Source organism: Oncorhynchus mykiss, chromosome 26 (genome assembly GCF_057628025.1).
Source record: "Oncorhynchus mykiss isolate SJ-2025 chromosome 26, ASM5762802v1, whole genome shotgun sequence".
Lineage (NCBI taxonomy): Eukaryota > Metazoa > Chordata > Actinopteri > Salmoniformes > Salmonidae > Oncorhynchus > Oncorhynchus mykiss.
The window spans coordinates 46594694-46622063 of NC_143047.1; the positions used below are offsets into that span (position 1 = coordinate 46594694).

The 27370-nt window shown below is 46.6% G+C and overlaps 1 protein-coding gene across 3 annotated transcripts in view; it reads right to left on the bottom strand.

The window, feature by feature from the left end:
• Window positions 1-10493: 10493 nt before the first annotated feature.
• Window positions 10494-27370, bottom strand: part of otud7a (OTU deubiquitinase 7A) — a 127546-nt gene continuing 110669 nt past the window's right edge. For all 3 annotated transcript variants that reach the window (XM_090223318.1, XM_090223320.1, XM_090223321.1), the window contains 3 exons: window positions 19481-19595; window positions 14237-14321; window positions 10494-13978 (listed from right to left, as the gene is read on the bottom strand). In XM_090223318.1, the coding sequence (XP_090079444.1) occupies window positions 12080-13978; window positions 14237-14321; window positions 19481-19595 (2099 nt within the window). In that variant the 3' untranslated portion in view covers window positions 10494-12079. The remainder of the gene's footprint in view (window positions 13979-14236; window positions 14322-19480; window positions 19596-27370) is intronic.

The following is a 27370-nucleotide window of genomic DNA, read 5'->3' on the forward strand; positions in this document are numbered from 1 at the left end:
GGATGTACTGACAGTAGTGTTAGATTGGATGGTTGGTCATGGATGTATTGACTGTAGTGTTAGACTGGAGGGTTGGTCATGGATCTATTGACTGTAGTGTTAGATTGGATGGTTGGTCATGGATGTACTGAGAGTAGTGTTAGATTAGATGGTTGGTCATGGATGTATTGACAGTCGTGTTAGAACTGAGAATATTGACACACTCCCACAGTGTACAGACTGGCTAGAGAGCTGAGAGTATTGACACACTCCCACAGTGTACAGACTGACTAGAGAACTGAGAGCATTGACACACTCCCACAGTGTGCTGACTGGCTAGAGAGCTGAGTGTACTGGGAACAGAGGCTGGTACACAGGAGATCAAACTCATTGTTGTCCGCATCCCAAATGGCACCCGATTCCCTTTATAGTGCACTACTTCTGACCATGGGACCTGGTACAAAGTAGTGCACTACTTCTGACCATGGGACCTGGTACAAAGTAGTGCACTACTTCTGACCATGGGACCTGGTACAAAGTAGTGCACTACTTCTGACCATGGGACCTGGTACAAAGTAGTGCACTACTTCTGACCATGGGACCTGGTACAAAGTAGTGCACTACTTCTGACCATGGGACCTGGTACAAAGTAGTGCACTACTTCTGACCATGGGACCTGGTACAAAGTAGTGCACTACTTCTGACCATGGGACCTGGTACAAAGTAGTGCACTACTTCTGACCATGGGACCTGGTACAAAGTAGTGCACTACTTCTGACCATGGGACCTGGTACAAAGTAGTGCACTACTTCTGACCATGGGACCTGGTACAAAGTAGTGCACTACTTCTGACCATAGGACCTGGTACAAAGTAGTGCACTACTTCTGACCATGGGACCTGGTACAAAGTAGTGCACTACTTCTGACCATGGGACCTGGTACAAAGTAGTGCACTACTTCTGACCATGGGACCTGGTACAAAGTAGTGCACTACTTTTGACCATAGGACCTGGTACAAAGTAGTGCACTACTTCTGACCATGGGACCTGGTACAAAGTAGTGCACTACTTCTGACCATAGGACCTGGTACAAAGTAGTGCACTACTTCTGACCATAGGACCTGGTACAAAGTAGTGCACTACTTCTGACCATGGGACCTGGTACAAAGTAGTGCACTACTTCTGACCATGGGACCTGGTACAAAGTAGTGCACTACTTCTGACCATGGGACCTGGTACAAAGTAGTGCACTACTTTTGACCATAGGACCTGGTACAAAGTAGTGCACTACTTCTGACCATGGGACCTGGTACAAAGTAGTGCACTACTTCTGACCATGGGACCTGGTACAAAGTAGTGCATTACTTCTGACCATGGGACCTGGTACAAAGTAGTGCACTACTTCTGACCATGGGACCTGGTACAAAGTAGTGCACTACTTCTGACCATGGGACCTGGTACAAAGTAGTGCACTACTTCTGACCATGGGACCTGGTACAAAGTAGTGCACTACTTTTGACCATAGGACCTGGTACAAAGTAGTGCACTACTTCTGACCATGGGACCTGGTACAAAGTAGTGCACTACTTCTGACCATAGGACCTGGTACAAAGTAGTGCACTACTTCTGACCATAGGACCTGGTACAAAGTAGTGCACTACTTCTGACCATGGGACCTGGTACAAAGTAGTGCACTACTTCTGACCATGGGACCTGGTACAAAGTAGTGCACTACTTCTGACCATGGGACCTGGTACAAAGTAGTGCACTACTTTTGACCATAGGACCTGGTACAAAGTAGTGCACTACTTCTGACCATGGGACCTGGTACAAAGTAGTGCACTACTTCTGACCATGGGACCTGGTACAAAGTAGTGCATTACTTCTGACCATGGGACCTGGTACAAAGTAGTGCACTACTTCTGACCATGGGACCTGGTACAAAGTAGTGCACTATAAAGGGAATTAGGGTGCCATTTGGGAGACAAAACCCCTGAAGTACAAACGTCTCTTATTTCAACAGAGACACGGCGATGTAATACTAATCTTCTCATTTCATTTTCTATATGTACTTTCCAATTCCCTGTCACGGCAAGGTCACCCTAATCACCCCTCTATCTCTTTCTAGGAACCGATAAGGGATTGTTGGTAAAAAGCCTGTGTTGCAATCAGGGTTTGGTTAGATTAATATTTACTATTAACGTACAAGTGAGGGCCGTGCATTTCTATTCAGGTCACACTGATAGTGGTATCCATGCCAAGGTCTCTGTGAGAGAGGGGCCAGAGAGGACTGGGCACATTCTCACCAGTGTTCACATGAGGACACATAACAACTCCTAAGGGCACATAACAACTCCTAAGGGCACATATCAACACATGAGGGCACATATCAACTCATGAGGGCACATAACTACTCATGAGGGCACATAACAACTCATAAGGGCACATAACAACTCATGAGGGCACATAACAACTCATAAGGGCACATATCAACTCATAAGGGCGCATATCAACACACGAGGGCACATAACAACACATGAGGGCACATAACAACTCATAAGGGCACATACCAACTCATAAGGGCACATAACAACTCCTAAGGTCACATGACAACTCATAGGGGACATAACAACTCATAAGGCTACATATCAACACATGAGGGCACATAACAACTCATAAGGGCACATATCAACACATGAGGGCACATAACAACACATGAGGGCACATAACAACTCATAAGGGCACATAACAACTCATGAGGGCACATAACAACTAATAAGGGCACATAACAACTCATAAGGGCACATAACAACTCATGAGGGCACATAACAACTCCTAAGGGCACATGACAACTCATAGGGGACATAACAACTCATAAGGGCACATAACAACTCATAAGGGCACATATCAACTCACGAGGGCACATAGCAACTCCTAAGGGCACATAGCTCATGAGGGCACATAACAACTCATAAGGGCACATAACACCTCATGAGGGCCCATAACAACTCCTAATGGCACTTAACAACTCATGAGGGCACATAACAACTCATAAGGGCACATAACAACTCATGAGGGCACATACCAACTCATGAGGGCACATAACTCATGAGGGCACATAACACCTCCTAAGGGCACATAACAACTCATAAGGGCACATAACAACTCATGAGGGCACATAACAACTCATAAGGGCACTTAACAACTCACGAGGGCACATAACTCATGAGGGCACATAACAACTCATGAGGGCACATAACAACTCCTAAGGACACATAACAACTCATAAAGGACACATAACAACTTATAAAGGGCACATGACAACTCATAAAGGGCACATAACAACTCATAAGGCACATAACAACTCATGGGGAAAATGGTTCCATTTGGGACACAGGCCAAGATGTCATAAGGATACATGAGGAAGCATAAGAAGTCATAAGGATACATGAGGATACATGAGGAGGCATAAGAAGTCATAAGGATACATGAGGAGGCATAAGAAGTCATAAGGATACACGAGGAGGCATAAGAAGTCATAAGGATACACGAGGAGGCATAAGAAGTCATAAGGATACACGAGGAAGCATAAGAAGTCATAAGGATACACGAGGAGGCATAAGAAGTCATAAGGATACACGAGGAGGCATAAGAAGTCATAAGGATACACGAGGAGGAATAAGAAGTCATAAGGATACACGAGGAGGCATAAGAAGTCATAAGGATACATAAGAAGTCATAAGGATACATGAGGAGTCATAAGAAGTCATAAGGACACATGAGGAGTCATAAGAAGTCATAAGGATACATGAGGAGGCATAAGAAGTCATAAGGATACATGAGGAGACATAAGAAGTCATAAGGATACATGAGGAGGCATAAGAAGTCATAAGGATACATAAGAAGTCATAAGGATAACTAATAACAACCAGACATTGACGCATTGGACTTGTTTCTCCCTGAGGAGACATAAGGATAACTAATAACAACCAGACATTGGACTCGTTTCTCCCTGAGGAGTCATAAGGATAACTAATAACAACCAGACATTGGACTCGTTTCTCCCTGAGGAGACATAAGGATAACTAATAACAACCAGACATTGGACTCGTTTCTCCCTGAGGAGTCATAAGGATAACTAATAACAACCAGACATTGGACTCGTTTCTCCCTGAGGAGTCATAAGGATAACTAATAACAACCAGACATTGGACTCGTTTCTCCCTGAGGAGTCATAAGGATAACTAATAACAACCAGACATTGGACTTGTTTCTCCCTGAGGAGTCATAAGGATAACTAATAATAACCAGACATTGGACTCGTTTCTCCCTGAGGAGTCATAAGGATAACTAATAACAACCAGACATTGGACTCGTTTCTCCCTGAGGAGTCATAAGGATAACTAATAACAACCAGACATTGGACTTGTTTCTCCCTGCGTAGTTTCACCTGAAAACTGACGTTTCACTTCTCTTTATTTCATCCCTCACTTTTTAACCACTTCTGCTTTAATTCTCTCACTATTTGGGGTAATTCCTGCCGTCTGGTTTGCTTAATTTAAGACATTTGAAATGATTTATACTTTTAAAAAAATGTATATATTTTTTTTCGATACTTAAGAATATTTAAAACCAAATACTTTACATTTTTTTTGTCAAATTGTATTTTACCCTTGTTACTTTCACTTTTACTTGAGTCATTTTCTATAAAGGTATCTTTACTTTTACTCAAGTATGACAATCAGGTCCTTTTCCCACCACTGAGTAGTTCACTATGGTGGGATGGTTCAGTGCATAAGACTCCTAATCACGGCACAGATGTGATACAGCCTGGAATCAAACCAGGGTCTGTAGTGATGCCTCTAGCACTGAGATGCAGTGCCTTAGACCACTGCGCCAAAAAACACCTCCAGGCAGCAGTAGTGCTAACTACTTAGCTAGCTAGTGTTAGTGTGCAGTAGAGAATGAAGAGTATCTCTTTAAAAAACACCTCCAGGCAGTAGTAGTGCTAACTACTTAGCTAGCTAGTGTTAGTGTGCAGTGGAGAATGAAGAGTTTCTCTTTAAAAAACACCTCCAGGCAGTAGTAGTGCTAACTACTTAGCTAGCTAGTGTTAGTGTGCAGTAGAGAATGAAGAGTATCTCTTTAAAAAACACCTCCAGGCAGTAGTAGTGCTAACTACTTAGCTAGCTAGTGTTAGTGTGCAGTGGAGAATGAAACCCATTGTTGAGGAAGGTTCCTGTTACAGTCCTGTGTTATTGTACTGATCAGAGGTTAGAGAACGAGGTCACATGGGTTTAAACCACAGTCAGGGCCACGTGAGGCAACAGGTCAGAGAGCTGGGTCAGCGTCTGAAATGGCACCTTATTCCCATAAGGGCTTTGGTCAAAAGTAGTGCACTAAATAGGGAATAGGGTGCCATAGGGCTCTGGTCAAAAGTAGTGCACTATGTAGGGAATAGGGTGCCATTGGGGACACATCCTGGGTCTGTGAGCTTGGTGGAATAAAGCCTCATGGTAAAGACTGGGACTTCCTGTCTGGGTAACCCTTTAGGACAAATGGTCACGAGAATGGAGGAATTGAGCAGTATGGGCACTTCCTGTCTGGGTAACCCTTTAGGAGAAATGGCCATGAGAATTCAGCAATGGAGCAGTATGGGGACTTCCTGTCTGGGTAACCCCCTGCTCCACATTCCTCCATATTAATGATTTTTAAATGAGATGCTCGACGAACACGTGTCCACATACTTTTGTCCATGTAGTGATATTTCTCCCTTGGGAGATCTACTAATCCCTGTTTAGTAAATATTGTTTTACATAGAGTTTTAAAGCCTCTGGGCCATCCTAGATTCTCCTGCTACTTTGGAAAGAGAAACAGAACTCCTGGAACCGTGGTACTAGGGTGGTGCTAGTGTGGGGTGGTACTGGGGTGAGGTGGTACTAGGGTGGTACTAAGCTGGTACTAGGGTGGTCCTAGGGTGGTACTAAGCTGGTACTAGGGTGGTCCTAGGGTGGTACTAGGGTGGTACTAGGGTGGTACTAAGCTGGTACTAGGGTGGTCCTAGGGTGGTACTAAGCTGGTACTAGGGTGGTCCTAGGGTGGTCCTAGGGTGGTACTAGGGTGGTACTAAGCTGGTACTAGGGTGGTCCTAGGGTGGTACTAGGGTGGTACTAGGGTGGTACTAAGCTGGTACTAGGGTGGTCCTAGGGTGGTACTAGGGTGGTCCTAGGGTGGTACTAGGGTGGTACTAGGCTGGTACTAAGCCGGTACTAGGGTGGTCCTAGGGTGATACTAGGGTGGTACTAGGGTGGTACTAGGGTGGTACTAAGCTGGTACTAGGGTGGTACTAAGCTGGTACTAGGGCGGTACTGGTGTGGGGTGGTACTAGGGTGGTCCTAGGGCGGTACTAAGGTGGTACTAGGGTGGTACTAGGGTGGTACTAGGGCGGTACTAGGGTGGTACTAAGGTGGTACTAAGGTGGTACTAGGGTGGTACTAAGCTGGTACTAGGGCGGTACTGGTGTGGGGTGGTACTAGGGTGGTCCTAGGGCGGTACTAAGGTGGTACAAGGGTGGTACTAGGGCGGTACTAGGGTGGTACTAAGGTGGTACTAGGGTGGTACTAAGCTGGTACAAGGGCGGTACTGGTGTGGGTTGTACAAGGGTGGTACTAGGGTAGTACTAGGGTAGGGTGGGCCTGAGGGAGAGAGAGGGACTGGGGTTGTACTACAGTAAGGTTGATAAATTCCAGTAACATTCCCAAAGTTCCCAGAAGTCCTGGTAGGAATATTCCTGGAATCAGGAGGGAATAAGCAGGGAAACCGGTAATCCCCCCCCAACCAGAATTTCTGTAAAACCTGGTTAATGGTGGAAAAGACATTATCTGGAATATTGCTGCTCTAGTTGGTACTGGTGATATTCTCCCACGCAGAAACATTTTACAGTATTCAAACATTTCCCAAAAGTGAAAAACAACAAACAAGAGACAGAAACGTGAGACGGGTATAAATGATTGTTATTATAATTGTTTAAGATATGATGAACACATCCCACTGCATGGGCTATATGAACCACACACTACCTCTCACAAGGTAAGACAAAAAAAACTAACTCTGCACATAACCTCATCCACTCAGTGGTAGGTATTGGTGCTGCACGACACCTCATCCACTCAGTGGTAGGTATTGGTGCTGCACGACACCTCATCCACTCAGTGGTAGGTATTGGTGCTGCACGACACCTCATCCACTCAGTGGTAGGTATTGGTGCTGCACATAACCTCATCCACTCAGTGGTAGGTATTGGTGCTGCACGACACCTCATCCACTCAGTGGTAGGTATTGGTGCTGCACATCACCTCATCCACTCAGTGGTAGGTATTGGTGCTGCACAACACCTCATCCACTCACTGGTAGGTATTGGTGCTGCACATCACCTCATCCACTCACTGGTAGGTATTGGTGATGCACATCACCTCATCCACTCAGTGGTAGGTATTGGTGCTGCACGACACCTCATCCACTCAGTGGTAGGTATTGGTGCTGCACGACACCTCATCCACTCACTGGTAGGTATTGGTGCTGCACAACACCTCATCCACTCACTGGTAGGTATTGGTGCTGCACAACACCTCATCCACTCAGTGGTAGGTATTGGTGCTGCACATCACCTCATCCACTCACTGGTAGGTATTGGTGCTGCACAACACCTCATCCACTCAGTGGTAGGTATTGGTGCTGCACAACACCTCATCCACTCAGTGGTAGGTATTGGTGCTGCACGACACCTCATCCACTCAGTGGTAGGTATTGGTGCTGCACATCACCTCATCCACTCAGTGGTAGGTATTGGTGCTGCACAACACCTCATCCACTCATTGGTAGGTATTGGTGCTGCACAACACCTCATCCACTCATTGGTAGGTATTGGTGCTGCACAACAACTCATCCACTCATTGGTACAGTAGGTTAAGCATTGTTTCTTGCCTTTTTTAAATATCACAACAGTGCTTTCTTTGAATAAAGGTTTGGATGGTCCAATTTTCAAAGGTCTCTATCGTTGTTATTGCAATGTAGGGCAAACTAGGACACTGACATAAGTACCATTTGGCTTCATTGACATGTACCCCATATAGACATTGTACTGAAACACAGCTGATTGATTGAAACAATAGGTGGTCGTCTATACCAGCGGTTCCCAAACTGTGAGGCGGGGCGCCCCCCCCCACCCGCCCGCCCCCCCCGCAGCGGCAGCACGTGGTCCTCCCCTCTCCATAAAAAAAATATATATATACGTATAAATATATATATATATATTTTTTTTTAAGGAACTCAGTCCAGCTTTAAACTTACTCCTCCTGAAAGTCATAATAGTAGAATGTACAAGGTGACATTTCTAAATGGGGGTATGACATAATCAGCTCCTCTTGTCATGTTAGTCATTGTTCACATTTAGAGAGATATTTATAACTAGTCAGGAAGGTCCAGATCAATCAGCCCATGGCAGTCTTTTTACTTACTTTTTTTAGCCCATAAATATTGTTGTAGTTTTTGAGTCACTCCAATATCACATGGATACACATTAGACGTGATCAAATTTGTAAATAATTGCAAGAAAATGAGCATTAAAAACGACAACATTTTCCTTGCACCCCGTGACACAATGTGTAGAATTGCAGGAGAGAAGCTTTTAAACCTGCTAAATTCTCTCTACCAACAAGCGGGGTGTCAAACAGTTTGTGTCATAAACAGTGCTTGTGCCCATAGGGGGGGGGGGACGTTTGGGAACCCCTGATCTATAACCAACAACAGAACACAAGGACAATTTATTATTATTGCAAATCAAATATGTGAAAGTCGATGCCAAACCCCCGGATAGGACAACTGAGGTATTTCAGATTAGACTCACACACACACACACAGGGACACGCGCAAGTGCGCTCACACACACACACACCCTGCCATCTTGCTATAGACAGATCTATAAATTCAAGCCCCTGGATGGATGGGTTCTAACCATTACTGTTCATAACAGTTTATTCCATAGGACTCTGGATGGATGGGTTCTAACCATTACTGTTCATAACAGTTTATTCCATAGGACTCTGGATGGATGGGTTCTAACCGTTACTGTTCACTCCATAGGACTCTGGATGGATGGGTTCTAACCGTTAACTGTTCATAACTGTTTATTCCATAGGACTCTGGATGGATGGGTTCTAACCGTTACTGTTCATAACTGTTTATTCCATAGGACTCTGGATGGATGGGTTCTAACCGTTACTGTTCATAACTGTTTATTCCATAGGACTCTGGATGGATGGGTTCTAACCGTTACTGTTCATAACTGTTTATTCCATAGGACTCTGGATGGATGGGTTCTAACCGTTACTGTTCATAACTGTTTATTCCATAGGACTCTGGATGGATGGGTTCTAACCGTTACTGTTCATAACTGTTTATTCCATAGGACTCTGGATGGATGGGTTCTAACCATTACTGTTCACTCCATAGGACTCTGAATGGATGGGTTCTAACCGTTACTGTTCATAACAGTTTATTCCATAGGACTCTGGATGGATGGGTTCTAACCGTTACTGTTCATAACTGTTTATTCCATAGGACTCTGGATGGATGGGTTCTAACCGTTACTGTTTATTCCATAGGACTCTGAATGAATGGGTTCTGTTTGGGTGAAGAGACCGTATTCATTAAGACTCCCAGAGTAGGAGTGCTGTTCTCGGATCAACTTTGTTAAGACTATAATGAATGGACTGTGGGGGGGGGGGACCTGATCCTAGATGAGTACTCCTCCTCTGGGACACATTATGTAATACAGGCAACCTGAATCTCAACAGTATGTCTTTTAACCCTTAAACTATAGGACAACATAATGCCATGGTAGGGACAGACAGATACCCACTGTGGAAGTACAACATAGTATTAATTAATATATGTTGTGCTTTTACATATGAATAAAAACAAAACAACAACAACAACAATTCGTTATCACCGTCATCACGTGCTGTGACTTCCGATGACTCGTGATGAACCAGGAAGTAGGAAATATCCCCTCTTCACATTTAAAACGTCTGGTTAACTACGTGTTACAGTTTTATCGGCAATACGCAGCCCAGTGGACCAACCAGGATAGGGTGTAACATATGCCCGTAGAGTCTCGTAAATGTGGTGATGCCTGAAGGATGTTGTGTGTGTATATATATATATATATATATATATATCGACGATCTATCAACCCGTTTTAAAACCAACCAGCCCTTCAATGTCAGATCGATTGAGACAATCATGACAATACGACAGGTCATTTTCCCTTGATATGATGTCGGTCCAACCCTCGACCAACCGACGCTTGGCGTTCGGCCCCTCCCCCCCCCACCACCGCCGCCACCTAATGTCCGTGTACTTAAAGTAACTTACCAAAGTGACAAACGGTTTCCATAAGAAGAAAGAAAAGTGAAATATTGCTTCATGGCATTTTGTGAAAATCATATAAAAATATTTTTCTCTATAACACTTGTAAAGCCTTGGCTTGTAAATTCCCCGTCATCACATTCTCTTATACACAAAAAACACACAAACTGATATTTTTTTTGTGTTTTTTACACAATATACTAATCTTATTTTGTTCCTCATTTTTGCTATGTACTGTACATTGGTATCTAATGTGCAAATTAATAATTTAAGTTGTGTAAAACTCTCAAATGAATATACAAAAATCATATTTTTACATTTTTAAATGGTGAGAGTCCATGAATCAGGTACATAAAAAGGATCCCAAACTGCATTATAATTCAGGAGTGTTTCGAAGAGCCGTTCTCTCTCTCTCTCTATATATTTAACATCTTTGGCCAGGAGATTTCATGTTCTTTTGTCGTTGTAATGACAGTTAAGACATTCAAATGTGGGAAAACCTAATGGTAGCAACACCACACAGCACCTGTAAAATAACAACCAAGATAATCAACTGCTGATGAAAACACATTCGGGTTTATCGAAGACGTGTAGAATGCAGAGGAAAACATTAAATAAAACATTTTTGTTTGAGGCAGACCAATCAAACTAGCACTGAAACAGTATCCCTGGCCCTCGCTGTGACAAGGAGCACGATTCATTAAAACCAATTTGATTTTGTTGTTGTTTCGTTTATACCCGGGTAATCAATGTGAGGGCGCACGGCAAATTTAACTTACAAAGTGCAATTTCACCACACGGAACGGCTATTTTCCTTAGTGTGGGTTTGTTTACAGTTGACTGAATATCCGGCCTGTTGTTGTCTATTGTCTTTCAGCTGCAGCAGAGGATTTCAACTCTCTACTGAAGCCAACATGAGTGCCTAGACAACAGAAAGGGTTCACAGTGAGTTGCCATTAGGACAATTATTGATTAAAAAACAACAAAATTAACAACGTTGAAGGTACTAACGTATTGCTTTGAGAAGTTTGTTTTTTAAAGTTGGTTGAAGATTTTAAGATCAAAACAGTCCGGTTTTAGTTAGATGTTAGATTTAAGTTTACGTTTTGAACCACTGCACAACAACATTTAATTGCTATTTTTATGTGTACTGTATTTGTCTGAAATTATATCTTAGTTTGCCTTTCAAGTTGTGGGCCAAAAACACAAGACATTTCTCCATAAAACGAACCAAAAATTGAAGTTGAACCCAATTTTTTTTAACGAACAAAAGTTCTAAATTCCTGCTGGCCAAAGATGTTAAGTGGACAGAGATCTACCCTGCTCGTCATCAAGTAGTTGTGTCCTTTACAGTAGCCTACTGTGCTGTACACTGAGACAGGAGAAGTGACAGGAATCAAATGTTTTAAACAGAGCAGGCGATCAACTGGCTCTGAGCGTGTCTGTCTGTTTGTCTGTCTGTTTGTCTGTCTGTCTGTCTGTCTGGATGTCCCAACGTCCACAGACAGTCTATTGAGTAGAACCTGTTCTATCGCCTTCTCTATGGACACAGTTCTGTCTGTCTGTCTGTTGTGTTGCGTTGTCAGCAGCTGGGGTTTGCTGTACCTGTCGTGCGATAGATAGTACACCAGGCTATAGAGTAGCAGCACCTCTGGCTGGCGCGCTACCAGGGGCTACCCAGGCCTACTGAGGGCCTTGGCCTCCCTCTCCTTGTGTTTCAGATCCTCCTTGAAGCAGTAGGAACAGTAGTTATCTGTCTCCGGCCGCCCGTAGAAGGAGCACTTCTCCCTCTTGCATCTCCTCTGCTGCAGGCAGTACACCAGGCAACCCCCACCGGCGCTACCGATCTGACCTTTGACCTTGTCGGACCCCGAACCCGTCCTGGTGACCCTACTGCTCCCCCAGGTCTGAGGCAAGTCGGCGTCGGCGAACTCCAGACAGTCCTGTATGTGGCTAGCGTTGAAGCCGTTGGTATAGGTATGGGACTTGTGCTCCCCAGGCATGTTGTAGGGCTCCGTGGTGCCTGGGACCCCCGGGTGGGTGTGGTTGACCCCGGTGCCCAAACGGACCCCAGACAGGCGGGCTGGAGAGTAGCTCTGGGAGGACAGAGAGCGGTTCTGCTGGGGGTAAGTGGCACAGGTCTTCAGGGTGCCCACCAGAGCAGGCTTGTAGCTGGGCTGGGGGTCATCCGGCTGGAAGCTGGGTGCCTGGAGGGCCTGGAGGTTGACGTCTCTCAGGTGGATGATACTGGACCTCTGGATGGGAGGGGTATGGCTGTAGTGGGCTGACACTGGGACTGTAGTTGGGACGGGCCTGGGGACAGGGGGGACGGACCCCGGTCTCCTGGTAGCACCGTTGCTGGGGGAGGAGTTGGGGGAGGGGCTGTGGCGGCCCTGCATCTTCAGGGCAATCTGTGGGGGGGTGTGAGGGGTATGGCTTTGGTGGTGTCTGGCTGGGGAAGAGATGAAGTCCTGGGGAAGGGGAGTAGGAGGAGGAGGGCAGGAGGGAGGAGGAGGAGGGGTGCGGGTGTCTCGCTCCCTCTCTCTCTCCCTTTCTCTCTCTCTCTCCCTCTCTCTCTCCCTTTCTCTCTCTCTCTCCCTCTCTCTCTCCCTCTCCTTTTCTCTCTCTCTTTCCTTCTCCCTCTCTCTCTCCCGGTGAGGGGCGCTCTCCTGCTCTGGTTTCTTCAGGGCGTTGGAGGGCCCGTTGGTCGTCGTAGTCGTGGTCGTAGAGTTTGCTGCAGGTTTCTTCTCTCCTTCCTTCCTCCTGGTCTCCTGCTCGGCAGAGAAGCGCTCCTGAGCAGAGGTAAGGTAGAAGGAGATCATCTCCTCGTGGAACTGGTGGCGATGGGAGGTGAGGAGAAGGCCGGCGAAGATGAACTTCCTCTCGCCCTGCATGGCGGCTCTCAGTATGTTGAGGCTCAGCTTGACGTCTGTGCTGTACTTCCAGTGCTCCGACAGGGCCTTATCCCCCACCAGCCGGGCCAGGAGACCCCCCCTGTCCCTGTCCCGTTCCCCAGGAGGAGAGGGCACGCCTGCGGGACGCTCGGTGGGAGACGGGCTGGTGGTCTTGTCCGAGGAGAACGACGTACTCGCAGACTGGCCCTCCTTCTCTCCTCCTCCTCCATCCTTCCGGGCTTTTCCTTCCTTTTTCTCCTTCTTCTTGTCTACGTTATTCTCTGTCCCTCCTCCGTTGCCGCCCCCCCCTCCTCCGTTGCCGCCCCCCCCTCCTCCTCCGTTGTTCCGGCCGTTGCCTCCAGAGTTGGAGCGGTTGATCTTTCCGTGGACCAGCCCTCCCAGACCTCCCATGTTCTTCTTCAGCTTGATACCCAGGGTTTTACTGAAGCTGCCTAGCTTGTTGGCCACAGAGTCCGTCCTGGTCTTGTCCTTGTCTTTACCCTGTTGCTGCCTCTCCGTCTTCTCCTTGGGATCCTTGTCCTTCGCGGAGACCTTGCCGTTGTTGACGTTGGAGTTGCTGCAGACGGAGTCGCGGTCGGAGTCCATGGAGTCGGCTAGAGACTGGACGTCGTCGCCCCCGTGGGACGCCGTGGGAGACTCCGGCTGGGCCAGGGGAGCCTGGAGAGAGAGAGAGGGAGGGAGGGGTGAGAAGGGATGGAGAGGAAGCACCATCAGTAAATTATGTTAATCTGTATAATCTACTCCATTTCAAGACTATGACATCAAAACGTAGTTTGCTTTATTCCTTGTACATAGACAGTAAGGTGCTGGGGAGCTGGCGGTACAACACAGATGCAGAACAACCTATCAAATCTATTCACAACAATTATTTGCTGGCATTAGCCAATCAATGTGGAAGAGAAAGAGGAGAGGTACCCTGGTCTCAGTTGGTATCCTGATCCATGTTACGTTCATGTAGTTATGCAGCAGGTTCAGTTTGGCTTCCAGAGACAGGATTAAACTGAGGGAGAAAGGTTACGAACATTAGATAGCAACAGTAAATCTGGATTATAAATGCTACGCTTTTGAAGAAATACAAACTCAGCAAAAAAAATAAGAAATGTCCCCCGTTTTCAGGATTCTGTCTTTCAAAGATAATTCGTAAAAATCCAAATTAAGTTCACAGATCTTCCTTGCAAAGGGTTTAAACACTGTTTCCCATTCTTGTTCAATGAACCATAAACAATTAATGGACCGGTGGAAAGGTCGTCAAGACACTAACAGCTTTCAGACGGTAGGCAATTAAAGGTCACAGTTATGAAAACTTAGGACACCAAAGAGGCCTTTCTACTGACTCTGAAAAACGACAAAAGAAAGATGCCCAGGGTTCCTGCTCATCTGCATGAATGTGCCTTAGGCATGCTGCAAGGAGGCATGAGGACTGCAGATGTGGACCAGGGCAATAAATTGCAATGTCCGTACTGTGAGACGCCTAACACAGCTCTACAGGGAGACAGGACGGACAGCTGATCGTCCTTGCAGTGGCAGACCACGTGTAACAACACCTGCACAGGATCGGTACATCCAAACATCACACCTGCGGGACAGGTGCAGGATGGCAGCAACAACTGCCGAGTTCCACCAGTAACGCACAAATCCCTCCATCAGTGCTCAGACTGTCCGCAATAGGCTGAGAGAGGCTGGACTGAGGGCTTGTAGGCCTGTTGTAAGGCAGGTCCTCACCAGACAACACCGGCATTAACGTCGGCTATGGGCACAAATCCACCGTCGCTGGACCAGACAGGACTGGCAAAAAGTGCTCTTCACTGACGAGTCGCGGTTTGTCTCACCAGGGGTGATGGTCGGATTCGCGTTTATCGTTGAAGGAATGAGCGTTACACCGAGGCCTGTACTCTGGAGCGGGATCGATTTGGAGGTGGAGGATCTGTCATGGTCTGGGGCGGTGGGTCACAGCATCATCGGACTGAGGTTGTTGTCATTGCAGGCAATCTCAACGCTGTGCGTTACAGGGAAGACATCCTCCTCCCTCATGTGGTACCCTTCCTGCAGGCTCATCCTGACATGACCCTCCAGCATGACAATGCCACCAGCCATGCTGCTCGTTCTGTGCGTGATTTAATGCAAGACCGGAATGTCAGTGTTCTGCCATGGCCAGCGAAGAGCCCGGATCTCAATCCCATTGAACACGTCTGGGACCTGTTGGATCGGAAGGTGAGGGCTAGGGCCATTCCCCCCCAGAAATGTCCGGGAACTTGCAGGAGCCTTGGTGGAAGAGTGGGGTAACATCTCACAGCAAGAACGGGCAAATCTGGTGCAGTCCATGGTCACATGTCTGTGGAACTTGTTTAGTCTCAGTTGTTGAATCTTGTTATGTTCATACAAATATTTACACATGTTAAGTGTGATGAAAAATAAACGCAGTTGACAATGAGAGGAGGTTTCTTTTTTTTGCTGAGTTCATTTAGCAATGAATTAAGATTGAACACTACAGCCTGTAGTGATACGTGTTAAAGTTTTATAGATAATAAACCATGGATAGTTAATCTCTAATAAAAATAAGGCTCTTTGTGATTAGTGCTGGGAACAATGTTTAGTTGAGAACACGAATCCCAACATTCATTCTTGTATTCAAGAAGAATTATATTTTTCAATGTTCCCTGCAGCACAGTTAGCTGACTTGATTGACCAGGGCTCTATAACGTCCTGATTGTCCAGGGCCCTAAAACTTCCAGTTTTGTCTGATTGACCAGGGCCCTAAAACGTCCAGTTTTGTCTGATTGACCAGGGCCCTAAAATGTCCTGTTTTGCCTGATTGACCAGGGCCCTACACCTTCCTGTTTTGTCTGATCGACCAGGGCCCTACACCTTCCTGTTTTGTCTGATCGACCAGGGCCATACACCTTCCTGTTTTGTCTGATTGACCAGGGCCATACACCTTCCTGTTTTGTCTGGTTGACCAGGGCCATACACCTTCCTGTTTTGTCTGGTTGACCAGGGCCCCTACACCTTCCTGTTTTGTCTGATTGACCAGGGCCATAAAAACGTTCTATTTTGTCTGGCAGTGGAATACACTGGAAGCTTACTTGACAAAGTAAATGGACAGAGTCATTTATATATTGTCAAATGAGCTGCTGCCAGAGAACCCAGCTTCTCCAAGGGAGAAGGACCTTAAAAGACCTCAGTTGCAACCGAGGCAAGGCTCCATTGCATCATTGTAGTGCCTTTAACTCCACTAGAAACTTATTTTTAAAATCTTAAGACTGTCTTTTAGATAGAAAAGTAAATAGCAAAAAAGACAGAGGCTCTAACTTCACAAACACCTTCAGAGTCTGTAAATTCACCAACACCTTCAGAGGGTCTAACTTCACAATCACCTTCAGGGTCTGTAACTTCACAATCACCTTCAGAGGGTCTAACTTCACAATCACCTTCAGAGTCTGTAACTTCACAAACACCTTCAGAGGGTCTAACTTCACAATCACCTTCAGAGGGTCTAACTTCACAATCACCTTCAGAGTCTGTAACTTCACAAACACCTTCAGAGGGTTTAACTTCACAAACACCTTCAGAGTCTGTAACTTCACAAACACCTTCAGAGGGTCTAACTTCACAATCACCTTCAGAGGGTTTAACTTCACAATCACCTTCAGAGGGTCAAACTTCACAATCACCTTCAGAGTCTGTAACTTCACAATCACCTTCAGAGGGTCTAACTTCACAAACACCTTCAGAGGGCCTAACTTCACAATCACCTTCAGAGGGTCTAACTTCACAATCACCTTCAGAGGGTCAAACTTCACAATCACCTTCAGAGTCTGTAACTTCACAATCACCTTCAGAGTCTGTAACTTCACAATCACCTTCAGAGGGTCAAACTTCACAATCACCTTCAGAGTCTGTAACTTCACAATCACCTTCAGAGGGTCTAACTTCACAATCACCTTCAGAGGGTCAAACTTCACAATCACCTTCAGAGTCTGTAACTTCACAATCACCTTCAGAGGGTCTAACTTCACAATCACCTTCAGAGGGTCAAACTTCACAATCACCTTCAGTCTGTAACTTCACAAACACCTTCAGAGGGTCTAACTTCACAATCACCTTCAGAGTCTGTAACTTCACAATCACCTTCAGAGTCTGTAACTTCACAATCACCTTCAGAGGGTCTATCCTCACAATCACCTTCAGAGGGTCTAACTTCACAATCACATTCAATCTTAGACTTTGTGTGACTTCACATATGTACACAATTAATGGGGAGTTTTCTTCTCTAAGGAACCCAAATTCCCAGTGGGAAATGATTCAATGTAAGTCTCACAAATTAGTGGTTTTTAAACTCACCAAATCACACATGTCTCAGAAATGATCTCATCAACCTAGTATCCTGTCTCTTTCTCTCATTCTAACAGACAAACACTGCTACATGACAGACAGACAGACAGACAGACAGACAGACAGACAGACAGTGCTTCATGACAGACAGACAGTGCTTCATGACAGACAGACAGACAGCCAGACAGTGCTTCATGACAGACAGACACTGCTTCGTGACAGACAGACAAATAGAGAGACAGACAGTGCTCCATGACAGACAGACAGTGCTTCATGACAGACAGACAGACAGTGCTCAATGACAGACAGACAGACAGCCAGACAGTGCTTCATGACAGACAGACACTGCTTCGTGACAGACAGACAAATATACAGACAGACAGTGGTCCATGGCAGACAGACAGACAGACAGACAGACAGTGCTTCATGACAGACAGACAGACAGACAGTGCTTCATGACAGACAGACACCGCTTCGTGACAGACAGACAAATAGACAGACAGACAGTGCTTCATGACAGACAGACAGTGCTTCATGACAGACAGACAGTGCTCCATGACAGAAATCCTTTCTATGATTAGAGGGGGATCTCCTCTCCTCCTTTCTATGATTAGAGGGGGATCTCCTCTCCTCCTTTCTATGATTAGAGGGGGATCTCCTCTCCTCCTTTCTATGATTAGAGGGGGATCTCCTCCTCCTTTCTATGATTAGAGGGGGATCTCCTCTCCTCCTTTCCGTAATACCCCCTCCACCCCTACTACCCCCTCCACCCTTACTACCTCTCCACCCCTCTACTACCTCTCCACCCCTACTACCCCCTCCACCCGTACTATCCCCTCCACCCCTCTACTACCTCTCCACCTCTACTACCCCCTCCACCCGTACTACCCCCTCCACCCCTCTACTACCCCCTCCACCCCTACTACCCCCTCCACCCCTACTTCCACCTCTACTACACCCTCCACCCCTACTACCCCCTCCACCCCTCCACCTCTACTACCCCCTCCACCTCTACTACCCCCTCCACCCCTCCACCTCTACTACCCCCTCCACCCCTACTACCCCCTCCACCTCTTCTACCCCCTCTACTACCCCCTCCACCCTTACTACCCCCTCCACCTCTACTACCCCCTCCACCCATCCTACCCCCTCCACCCCTACTACCCCCTCCACCCCTACTACCTCCTCCACCTCTACTACCCCCTCCACCCATACTACCCCCTCCACCCCTTTACTACCCCTCCACCCCTACTACCCCCTCCACCCCTCTACTACCTCTCCACCTCTACTACCCCCTCCACCCGTACTACCCCTCCACCCCTACTACCCTCTCCACCCCTACTTCCACCTCTACTACACCCTCCACCCCTACTACCCCCTCCACCCCTCCACCTCTACTACCCCCTCCACCCGTACTACCCCTCCACCCCTACTACCCTCTCCACCCCTACTTCCACCTCTACTACACCCTCCACCCCTACTACCCCCTCCACCCCTCCACCTCTACTACCCCCTCCACCTCTACTACCCCCTCCACCCCTCCACCTCTACTACCCCCTCCACCCCTACTACCCCCTCCACCCCTCTACTACCCCCTCCACCTCTACTACCCCCTCCACCCATACTACCCCCTCCACCCCTACTACCGCCTCCACCCCTATGACCCCCTCCACCCCTCTACTACCCCCTCCACCCCTCTACTACCCCCTCCACCCCTATGACCCCCTCCACCCCTCTACTACCCCCTCCACCCCTCTACTACCCCCTCCACCCCTATGACCCCCTCCACCACCACCACCTGTTTGTCGTTTGTTGTACCTAACTCACTTGGCTAGCTTGATGTTGTCGTTGTGGTCTCGGCTCCACTCCCAGTCCTTCCCAGGGTCCGTAGCGAAGTGGAGAGATAGCAGCTTGTGTTCTGAGTCGGTCAGCGGGATCACAGCTGGAAAACACAGATCACACGTCATTATGGTCAGATCAGATAAGCAGGGGTACAAACACACAGCCAGGTAACCACACAGCCAGGTAACCACACAGCACACAGACAGGTAACCACAGAGCACACAGACAGGTAACCACACAGCACACAGACAGGTAACCACACAGCCAGGTAACCATACAGCACACAGACAGGTAACCACACAGCCAGGTAACCACACAGCACACAGACAGGTAACCACAGAGCCAGGTAACCACACAGCCAGGTAACCACACAGCACACAGACAGGTAACCACACAGCACACAGACAGGTAACCACAGAGTACACAGCCAGGTAACCACACAGCCAGGTAACCACACAACACACAGCCAGGTAACCACACAGCCAGGTAACCACACAACACACAGCCAGGTAACCACACAGCCAGGTAACCACACAGCCAGGTAACCACACAGCCAGGTAACCACACAGCACACAGCCAGGTAACCACACAGCACACAGACAGGTAACCACACAGCACACAGCCAGGTAACCACACAGCACACAGACAGGTAACCACACAGCCAGGTAACCACACAGCCAAGTAACCACACAGCCTGGTAACTACACAGCCAGGTAACCACACAGCACACAGCCAGGTAACCACACAGCACACAGCCAGGTAACCACACAGCCAGGTAACCACACAGACAGGTAAACACACAGACAGGTAACCACACAGCACACAGACAGGTAACCACACAGCCTAGGTAGGATAAGCAGAGCCTCTATTGACCAGAAGGACAATTTGGGTTTGAAAGTTGACACAGACCCATTAATCACAGTAAACCCCAGCTCATAAAGTCATGGTTTGATGAGCTCTGTTGTGCCACTGCGTAAAACTTTGATCCTTATACTGGTATCATCTTCCACGTGACACTTTTGATGCCAAGAGGGCCTTTTTTTTATTTTCTTCTTCAGGCCAACATGTAAAACAACGGATGTTGCTGAGAAGCACCGACACTGACATTACAGGGAGTGTGTTGTGTGGGTGGATGTTCACACACCATAATAACACTGTCTAGAGAGAGATAGATGAGTCTCTGTCACGAGGGTCTGATGCCTTTCTCTCTCTCTCTCTGTCTCTCTCTGTCTCTCTCTCTCTCTCTGTCTCTCTCTCTGTTTTTCTCTCTCTCTGTCTCTCTCTCTCTCTCTCCCTCTCTCTTTGTTAGAGGGCGGATCAGCTTTAATAGTGCAAATAGATTGTAGCTTCTATCATCTATAATCCCCCATATATATATATTTTTTTTTACCCCTTTTTTGCCCCAATTTGGTGGTATCCAAATGTTTTTTAGTATCTATCTTGTGTCATCGCTACAACTCCCGTACGGGCTCAGGAGAGACGAAGGTTGAAAGTCATGCGTCCTCCGATACACAACCCAACCAAGCCGCACTGCTTCTCAACACAGCGCGCATCCAACCCGGAAGCCAGCCGCACCAATGTGTCAGAGGAAACACCGTGCAACTGGCTAGCGCACACTGCGCCCGGCCCGCCACAGGGGTCGCTGGTGCGCGATGAGTCAAGGATATCCCTACCGGCCAACCCCTCCCTAACCCGGACGATGCTAGGCCAATTGTGCGTCGCCCCACGGACCTCCCGGTCGCGGCCGGTTACGACAGAGCCTGGGCGCGAACCCAGAGTCTCTGGTGGCACAGCTGGCGCTGCAGTATACAGCGCCCTTAACCACTGCGCCACCCGGGAGGCCCTAAAAAAAACATATTTTTTTACTAAAAGCATTATAGATGGATTGACTATGAGGTTTCAGATCACCCAGGAGTGCCGTCCGCAGAGTTAGCTCCGGGTAAATGTTACAAATCTTCAGCCATTCCTGAACCTGCGACCAGAAACCAGCTACATATGGACAGTATTAAAACAAAGAAATCGAATGATTCAGACTCTTCGCAGCAAAATCAGCAGAGCTGAGGAGAGCCTGAATCACCCATGTAAATAACATTCTATTGGTTGCAAGAATTTTGTATTATAACGCACACTTGTTATTTTATTTATCACAATTTTCTTTCCAAAGGTTGTTGAGACAGAGGACAGGCCGTGCTGTAAAAGTGTCTGTCAGACAGTCAGCGAGCTTCTGACGTTCAGGGCTTTTGCCAAAAAAAGATTTAGCTGTTAACTCTCAGAATGTGGAGAGGAATGCAGTATCCTGTGTGTGTGTGTGTGGGAGTGTTTACGTAAGTAGTGTGTGCGTAACTCTGATCAAGTACAGCTGTGTTGTGCTGTGGTCTTGAGGGTTTCTCCCACAGGTCTTCAGTGAGACTGTTCTGTCTTTCTGTGTGTTTGTGTGTGTTTGCGTGTGTGTGTGTGTGTGTGTGTGTGTGTGTGTGTGTGTGTTGCAGTGTGACGCCGTTCTGTCTTTCCTTTCACAGAAAGTTTGTCGCACAGTTTGATCAGCCTCAAGCCTGAGACACGATGAATGACTTTACACCACAGACTGATTGAGACAATGTACTATCAGATAAATTACATCTCTCTGCATTGAGACAATGTACTATCAGATAAATTACATCTCTCTGCATTGAGACAATGTACTATCAGATAAATTACATCTCTCTGCATTGAGACAATGTACTATCAGATAAATTACATCTCTCTGCATTGAGACAATGTACTGTCAGACATAATTAGCGTTGCAAAGGGAGGGTAAATTACTGGAAACTTTCAACATGGACCAGTAAACTACCAGAACTTTGGGTATCTTTCAAGGAATTTATGTAATCTATCACAAGACTGACCGAAAAGACAGAAAACACCACATGAAAATGACAGCTACTGTGACTAAATACACCCCTGGGTAATGAAGACTATATACACCCCTGGGTAATGAAGACTAAATATACCCCTGGGTAATGAAGACTATATACACCCCTGGGTAATGAAGACTATATACACCCCTGGGTAATGAAGACTAATTACACCCCTGGGTAATGAGGACTAAATATACCCCTGGGTAATGAAGACTATATACACCCCTGGGTAATGAAGACTAAATATACCCCTGGGTAATGAAGACTATATACACCCCTGGGTAATGAAGACTATATACACTCCAGGGTAATGAAGACTATATACACCCCTGGGTAATGAAGACTATATACACCCCTGGGTAATGAAGACTAAATATACCCCTGGGTAATGAAGACTATATACACCCCTGGGTAATGAAGACTATATACACCCCTGGGTAATTAAGATTAAATATACCCCTGGGTAATTAAGACTAAATACACCCCTGGGTAATGTAGACTAAATACACCCCTGGGTAATGTAGACTAAATATACCCCTGGGTAATTAAGACTAAATACACCCCTGGGTAATTAAGACTAAATATACCCCTGGGTAATTAAGACTAAATACACCCCTGGGTAATGTAGACTAAATACACCCCTGGGTAATGAAGACTAAGTACACCCCCGGGTAATTAAGACTAAATATACCCCTGGGTAATGAAGACTAAATATACCCCTGGGTAATGAGGACTAAATACACCCCTGGGTAATTAAGACTACATTTACCCCTGGGTAATGAAGACTAAATGACGTGTTTGATCTGTCAAAAACCTACATGTGGTGTACTGACTGACGGAAGCCATAATGACTGAAATGTCAATGGATGAAAATGACAGCTACTGTGACTAAATACACCCCTGGGTAATGAAGACTAATTACACCCCTGGGTAATGAAGACTAAATACACCCCTGGGTAATGAAGACTATATACACCCCTGGGTAATGAAGACTATATACACCCCTGGGTAATTAAGACTAAATATACCCCTGGGTAATTAAGACTAAATACACCCCTGGGTAATGTAGACTAAATACACCCCTGGGTAATGTAGACTAAATACACCCCTGGGTAATGAAGCCTAAATACACCCCTGGGTAATGAAGACTAAATTACACCCCTGGGTAATGAAGACTAAATACACCCTTGGGTAATGAAGACTAAATACACCCCTGGGTAATGAAGACTAAATACACCCCTGGGTAATGAAGACTAAATACACCCCTGGGTAATGAAGACTAAATTACACCCCTGGGTAATGAAGACTAAATTAAGTGTTTGATCTGTCAAAAACCTACATGTGGTGTACTGACTGACGGAAGCCATAATGACTGAAATGTCAATACCTTTATACTGTAAAACAAATCAGCCAAGATGTTCTCTCTTCTTTTGAAGAGAACCACAAATAGCCTTGCCATCGTCTTCTATGATGGAGAAATGTGTACCTTAAAAACTCAACTGTACTGTACTGTCAAAATGGCCGACGACCACATGTCACACAAGGTCACTGTTTCCCTTTTGGTACATGAGTCTCAACAACACGTGTATCATCAACTCAACTCTCCTCTCTAGTCTGGAGTGATACACTGTACACCCGTCTGAACAAGTCTAGTCATAATAACCCTCTGACAGAGTTACGGCCTAACCTCACCTCTCAGGTCAACCAGTCACGCAGGCAGCCAGCCAGGCACGCAACGCAGGCAGGCAGCACGCCTGGATTCAAACATTGTTCGTAATAATTTCAAATACCGTTTTTTGTAATGCTTGATTGAGCTTGCCTGTGGCACTAAACCCTGTGTCATTATCGCAAAAGTACAAACCCCACCCATCGGCACTCCAAGCAAACACTTCAAAGTAAGTGAAAGATGTTGAATAGTATTTGAACCCAGGTCCAAAACAGGCTGTGTTCCTGGCTGTGTGCACCTGTTTACCATGTCAATGACAACCTGCCTGCAATGTGACTCAGATAGTTACAACCTCTCATACCCTACCTCTCTCTCTGTCTTCCTTCTCATACCCTACCTCTCTCTCTGTCTTCCTTCTCATACCCTACCTCTCTCTATGTCTTCCTTCTCATACCCTACCTCTCTGTCTGTCTTCCTTCTCATACCCTACCTCTCTCTCTGTCTTCCTTCTCATACCCTACCTCTCTTTCTGTCTTCCTTCTCATACCCTACCTCTCTGTCTGTCTTCCTTCTCATACCCTACCTCTCTGTCTGTCTTCCTTCTCATACCCTACCTCTCTGTCTGTCTTCCTTCTCATACCCTACCTCTCTGTCTGTCTTCCTTCTCATACCCTACCTCTCTGTCTGTCTTCCTTCTCATACCCTACCTCTCTGTCTGTCTTCCTTCTCATACCCTACCTCTCTGTCTGTCTTCCTTCTCATACCCTACCTCTCTGTCTGTCTTCCTTCTCATACCCTACCTCTCTTTCTGTCTTCCTTCTCATACCCTACCTCTCTTTCTGTATTCCTTCTCATACCCTACCTCTCTGTCTGTCTTCCTTCTCATACCCTACCTCTCTGTCTGTCTTCCTTCTCATACCCTACCTCTCTGTCTGTCTTCCTTCTCATACCCTACCTCTCTGTCTGTCTTCCTTCTCATACCCTACCTCTCTGTCTGTCTTCCTTCTCATACCCTACCTCCCTGTCTGTCTTCCTTCTCATACCCTACCTCTCTGTCTGTCTTCCTTCTCATACCCTACCTCTCTGTCTTCCTTCTCATACCCTACCTCTCTTTCTGTCTTCCTTCTCATACCCTACCTCTCTTTCTGTCTTCCTTCTCATACCCTACCTCTCTTTCTGTCTTCCTTCTCATACCCTACCTCTCTTTCTGTCTTCCTTCTCATACCCTACCTCTCTGTCTGTCTTCCTTCTCATACCCTACCTCTCTGTCTGTCTTCCTTCTCATACCCTACCTCTCTGTCTGTCTTCCTTCTCATACCCTACCTCTCTTTCTGTCTTCCTTCTCATACCCTACCTCTCTTTCTGTCTTCCTTCTCATACCCTACTTCTCTTTCTGTCTTCCTTCTCCCTCCTCCTTCTCTCTCTCTCTCTCTTTCCCCTCTCTCTCTCTCTCTCGCTCTCTCTCTCTCTCCCTGTCTCTCTCCCTCTCTCCCGCTCTCTTTCTTTCTCCCTCTCTGTCTCTCTCTCTCTCCCTGTCTCTCTCCTTCTCTCTTTCTTTCTCCCTCTCTGTCTCTCTGTCTCTCTCTGTCTCTCTCTTTCCCTCTGTCTCTCTCTCTCTCTCTCCCTCTCTGTCTCTCTCTTTCTCTCTCCCTCTCTGTCTCTCTCTCTCTCTCTCCCTCTCTGTCTCTTTCTCTCTCCCTCTCTGTCTCTCTCTCTCTCTCTCTCCCTCTCTGTCTCTCTCTTTCTCTCTCCCTCTCTGGTCAGAGTCAGTGAGAGTGCGTGCACGTGCACATGCACACCTGTTGCTCTCTATGCATATCAGTGTAAAGACGTGGTTCACACAGGGTTCACAGCTGGTATGGATGGTATCACTATGATCAGTATTAGGCCCCCAACACACAACAACAGCTGTTAACTGTACAGAGTAGATAGAGGACCAAATGGAACTCTATTCCCTCTATAGAGCACTACTTTCAACATGAGACCTATATAGTGCACTACTTTCAACATGAGCCCTATATAGTGCACTACTTTCAACATGAGCCTTACATAAGAGCACTACTTTCAACATGAGCCCTCTATAGTGCACTACTTTCAACATAACCCCTACATAGAGCACTACTTTCAACATGAGCCCTATATAGAGCACTACTTTCAACATGAGCCCTATATAGTGCACAACTTCCAACATGAGCCCTATATAGAGCACTACTGTCAACATGAGCCCTATTTAGCCCTATACAGTGCACTACTTTCAACATGAGCCCTATATAGTGCACTACTTTCAACATGAGCCCTATATAGAGCACTACTTTCAACATGAGCCCTACATAGAGCACTACTTTCAACATGAGCCCTATATAGAGCACTACTTTCAACATGAGCCCTATATAGTGCACTACTTTCAACATGAGCCCCATATAGTGCACTACTTTCAACATGAGCCCTATAAAGAGCACTACTTTCAACACGAGCCCTACATAGTGCACTACTTTCAACATGAGCCCTATATAGAGCACTACTTCCAAAATGAGCCCTTTATAGGGACTAGCGCTATAAGGATTAAGGTGCCACTTGGGATGCGCCCAGAGTACAGATTACTGAACGTGCTGTCCTGCCCCTGTTCCTCTTTCTGTTCAGACAGTTCAGGGAACTGGAAAAGTGTTTACAGCTCTTCTGTTGACAATAACCTCAGCGTCTGTCCTAGAACAACCCATCGGCCCCTTCCTCAACCCTTCCCCCCAAAAAAATTCCTCCCACTCACTTAATGAACCCTGAACCCTCCCTCCCTCATCCTCTCCCTGAATAACTCCCTCCCTGCTCCTGACAACAATTTGCACAGAGTACAACCAGAAGCTCCTCTAGCCTTTCGGGGGTTCCTAAGCAAGATTTAGTGGCGGGGCCTACCCACCTCACGTGCTTCAACACTTTAGCACCCCCCCAGTGGGTTAACTGCCTTGTTCAGGGGCAGAACGACAGATTTTTACCTTGTCAGCTCAGGGATTCGATCGAGTAACCTTTCGGTTACTGGCCCTAAAAATCAAGGTCAAGGCCCCTGGGCACATCATTTGATGACCAATTACCTCACCTGGTAATGTAGAAATGTTACCTGACACATGGGCTAATTGATTGAAATTGCACCTTGTGTATTTGTAGATACTGTAGGCAGAGGAGCTTCTGACTGGAACATGGCATGACATCACAATGAAGCCAGTAGTAGTTCTGGAACAGTGTTCTAGAATGTTTATCAGAGTTCCAAACGAGAACAGGACAACCAGATACAAACAGGGTAGCATTGGGTCTGTGCCCCAA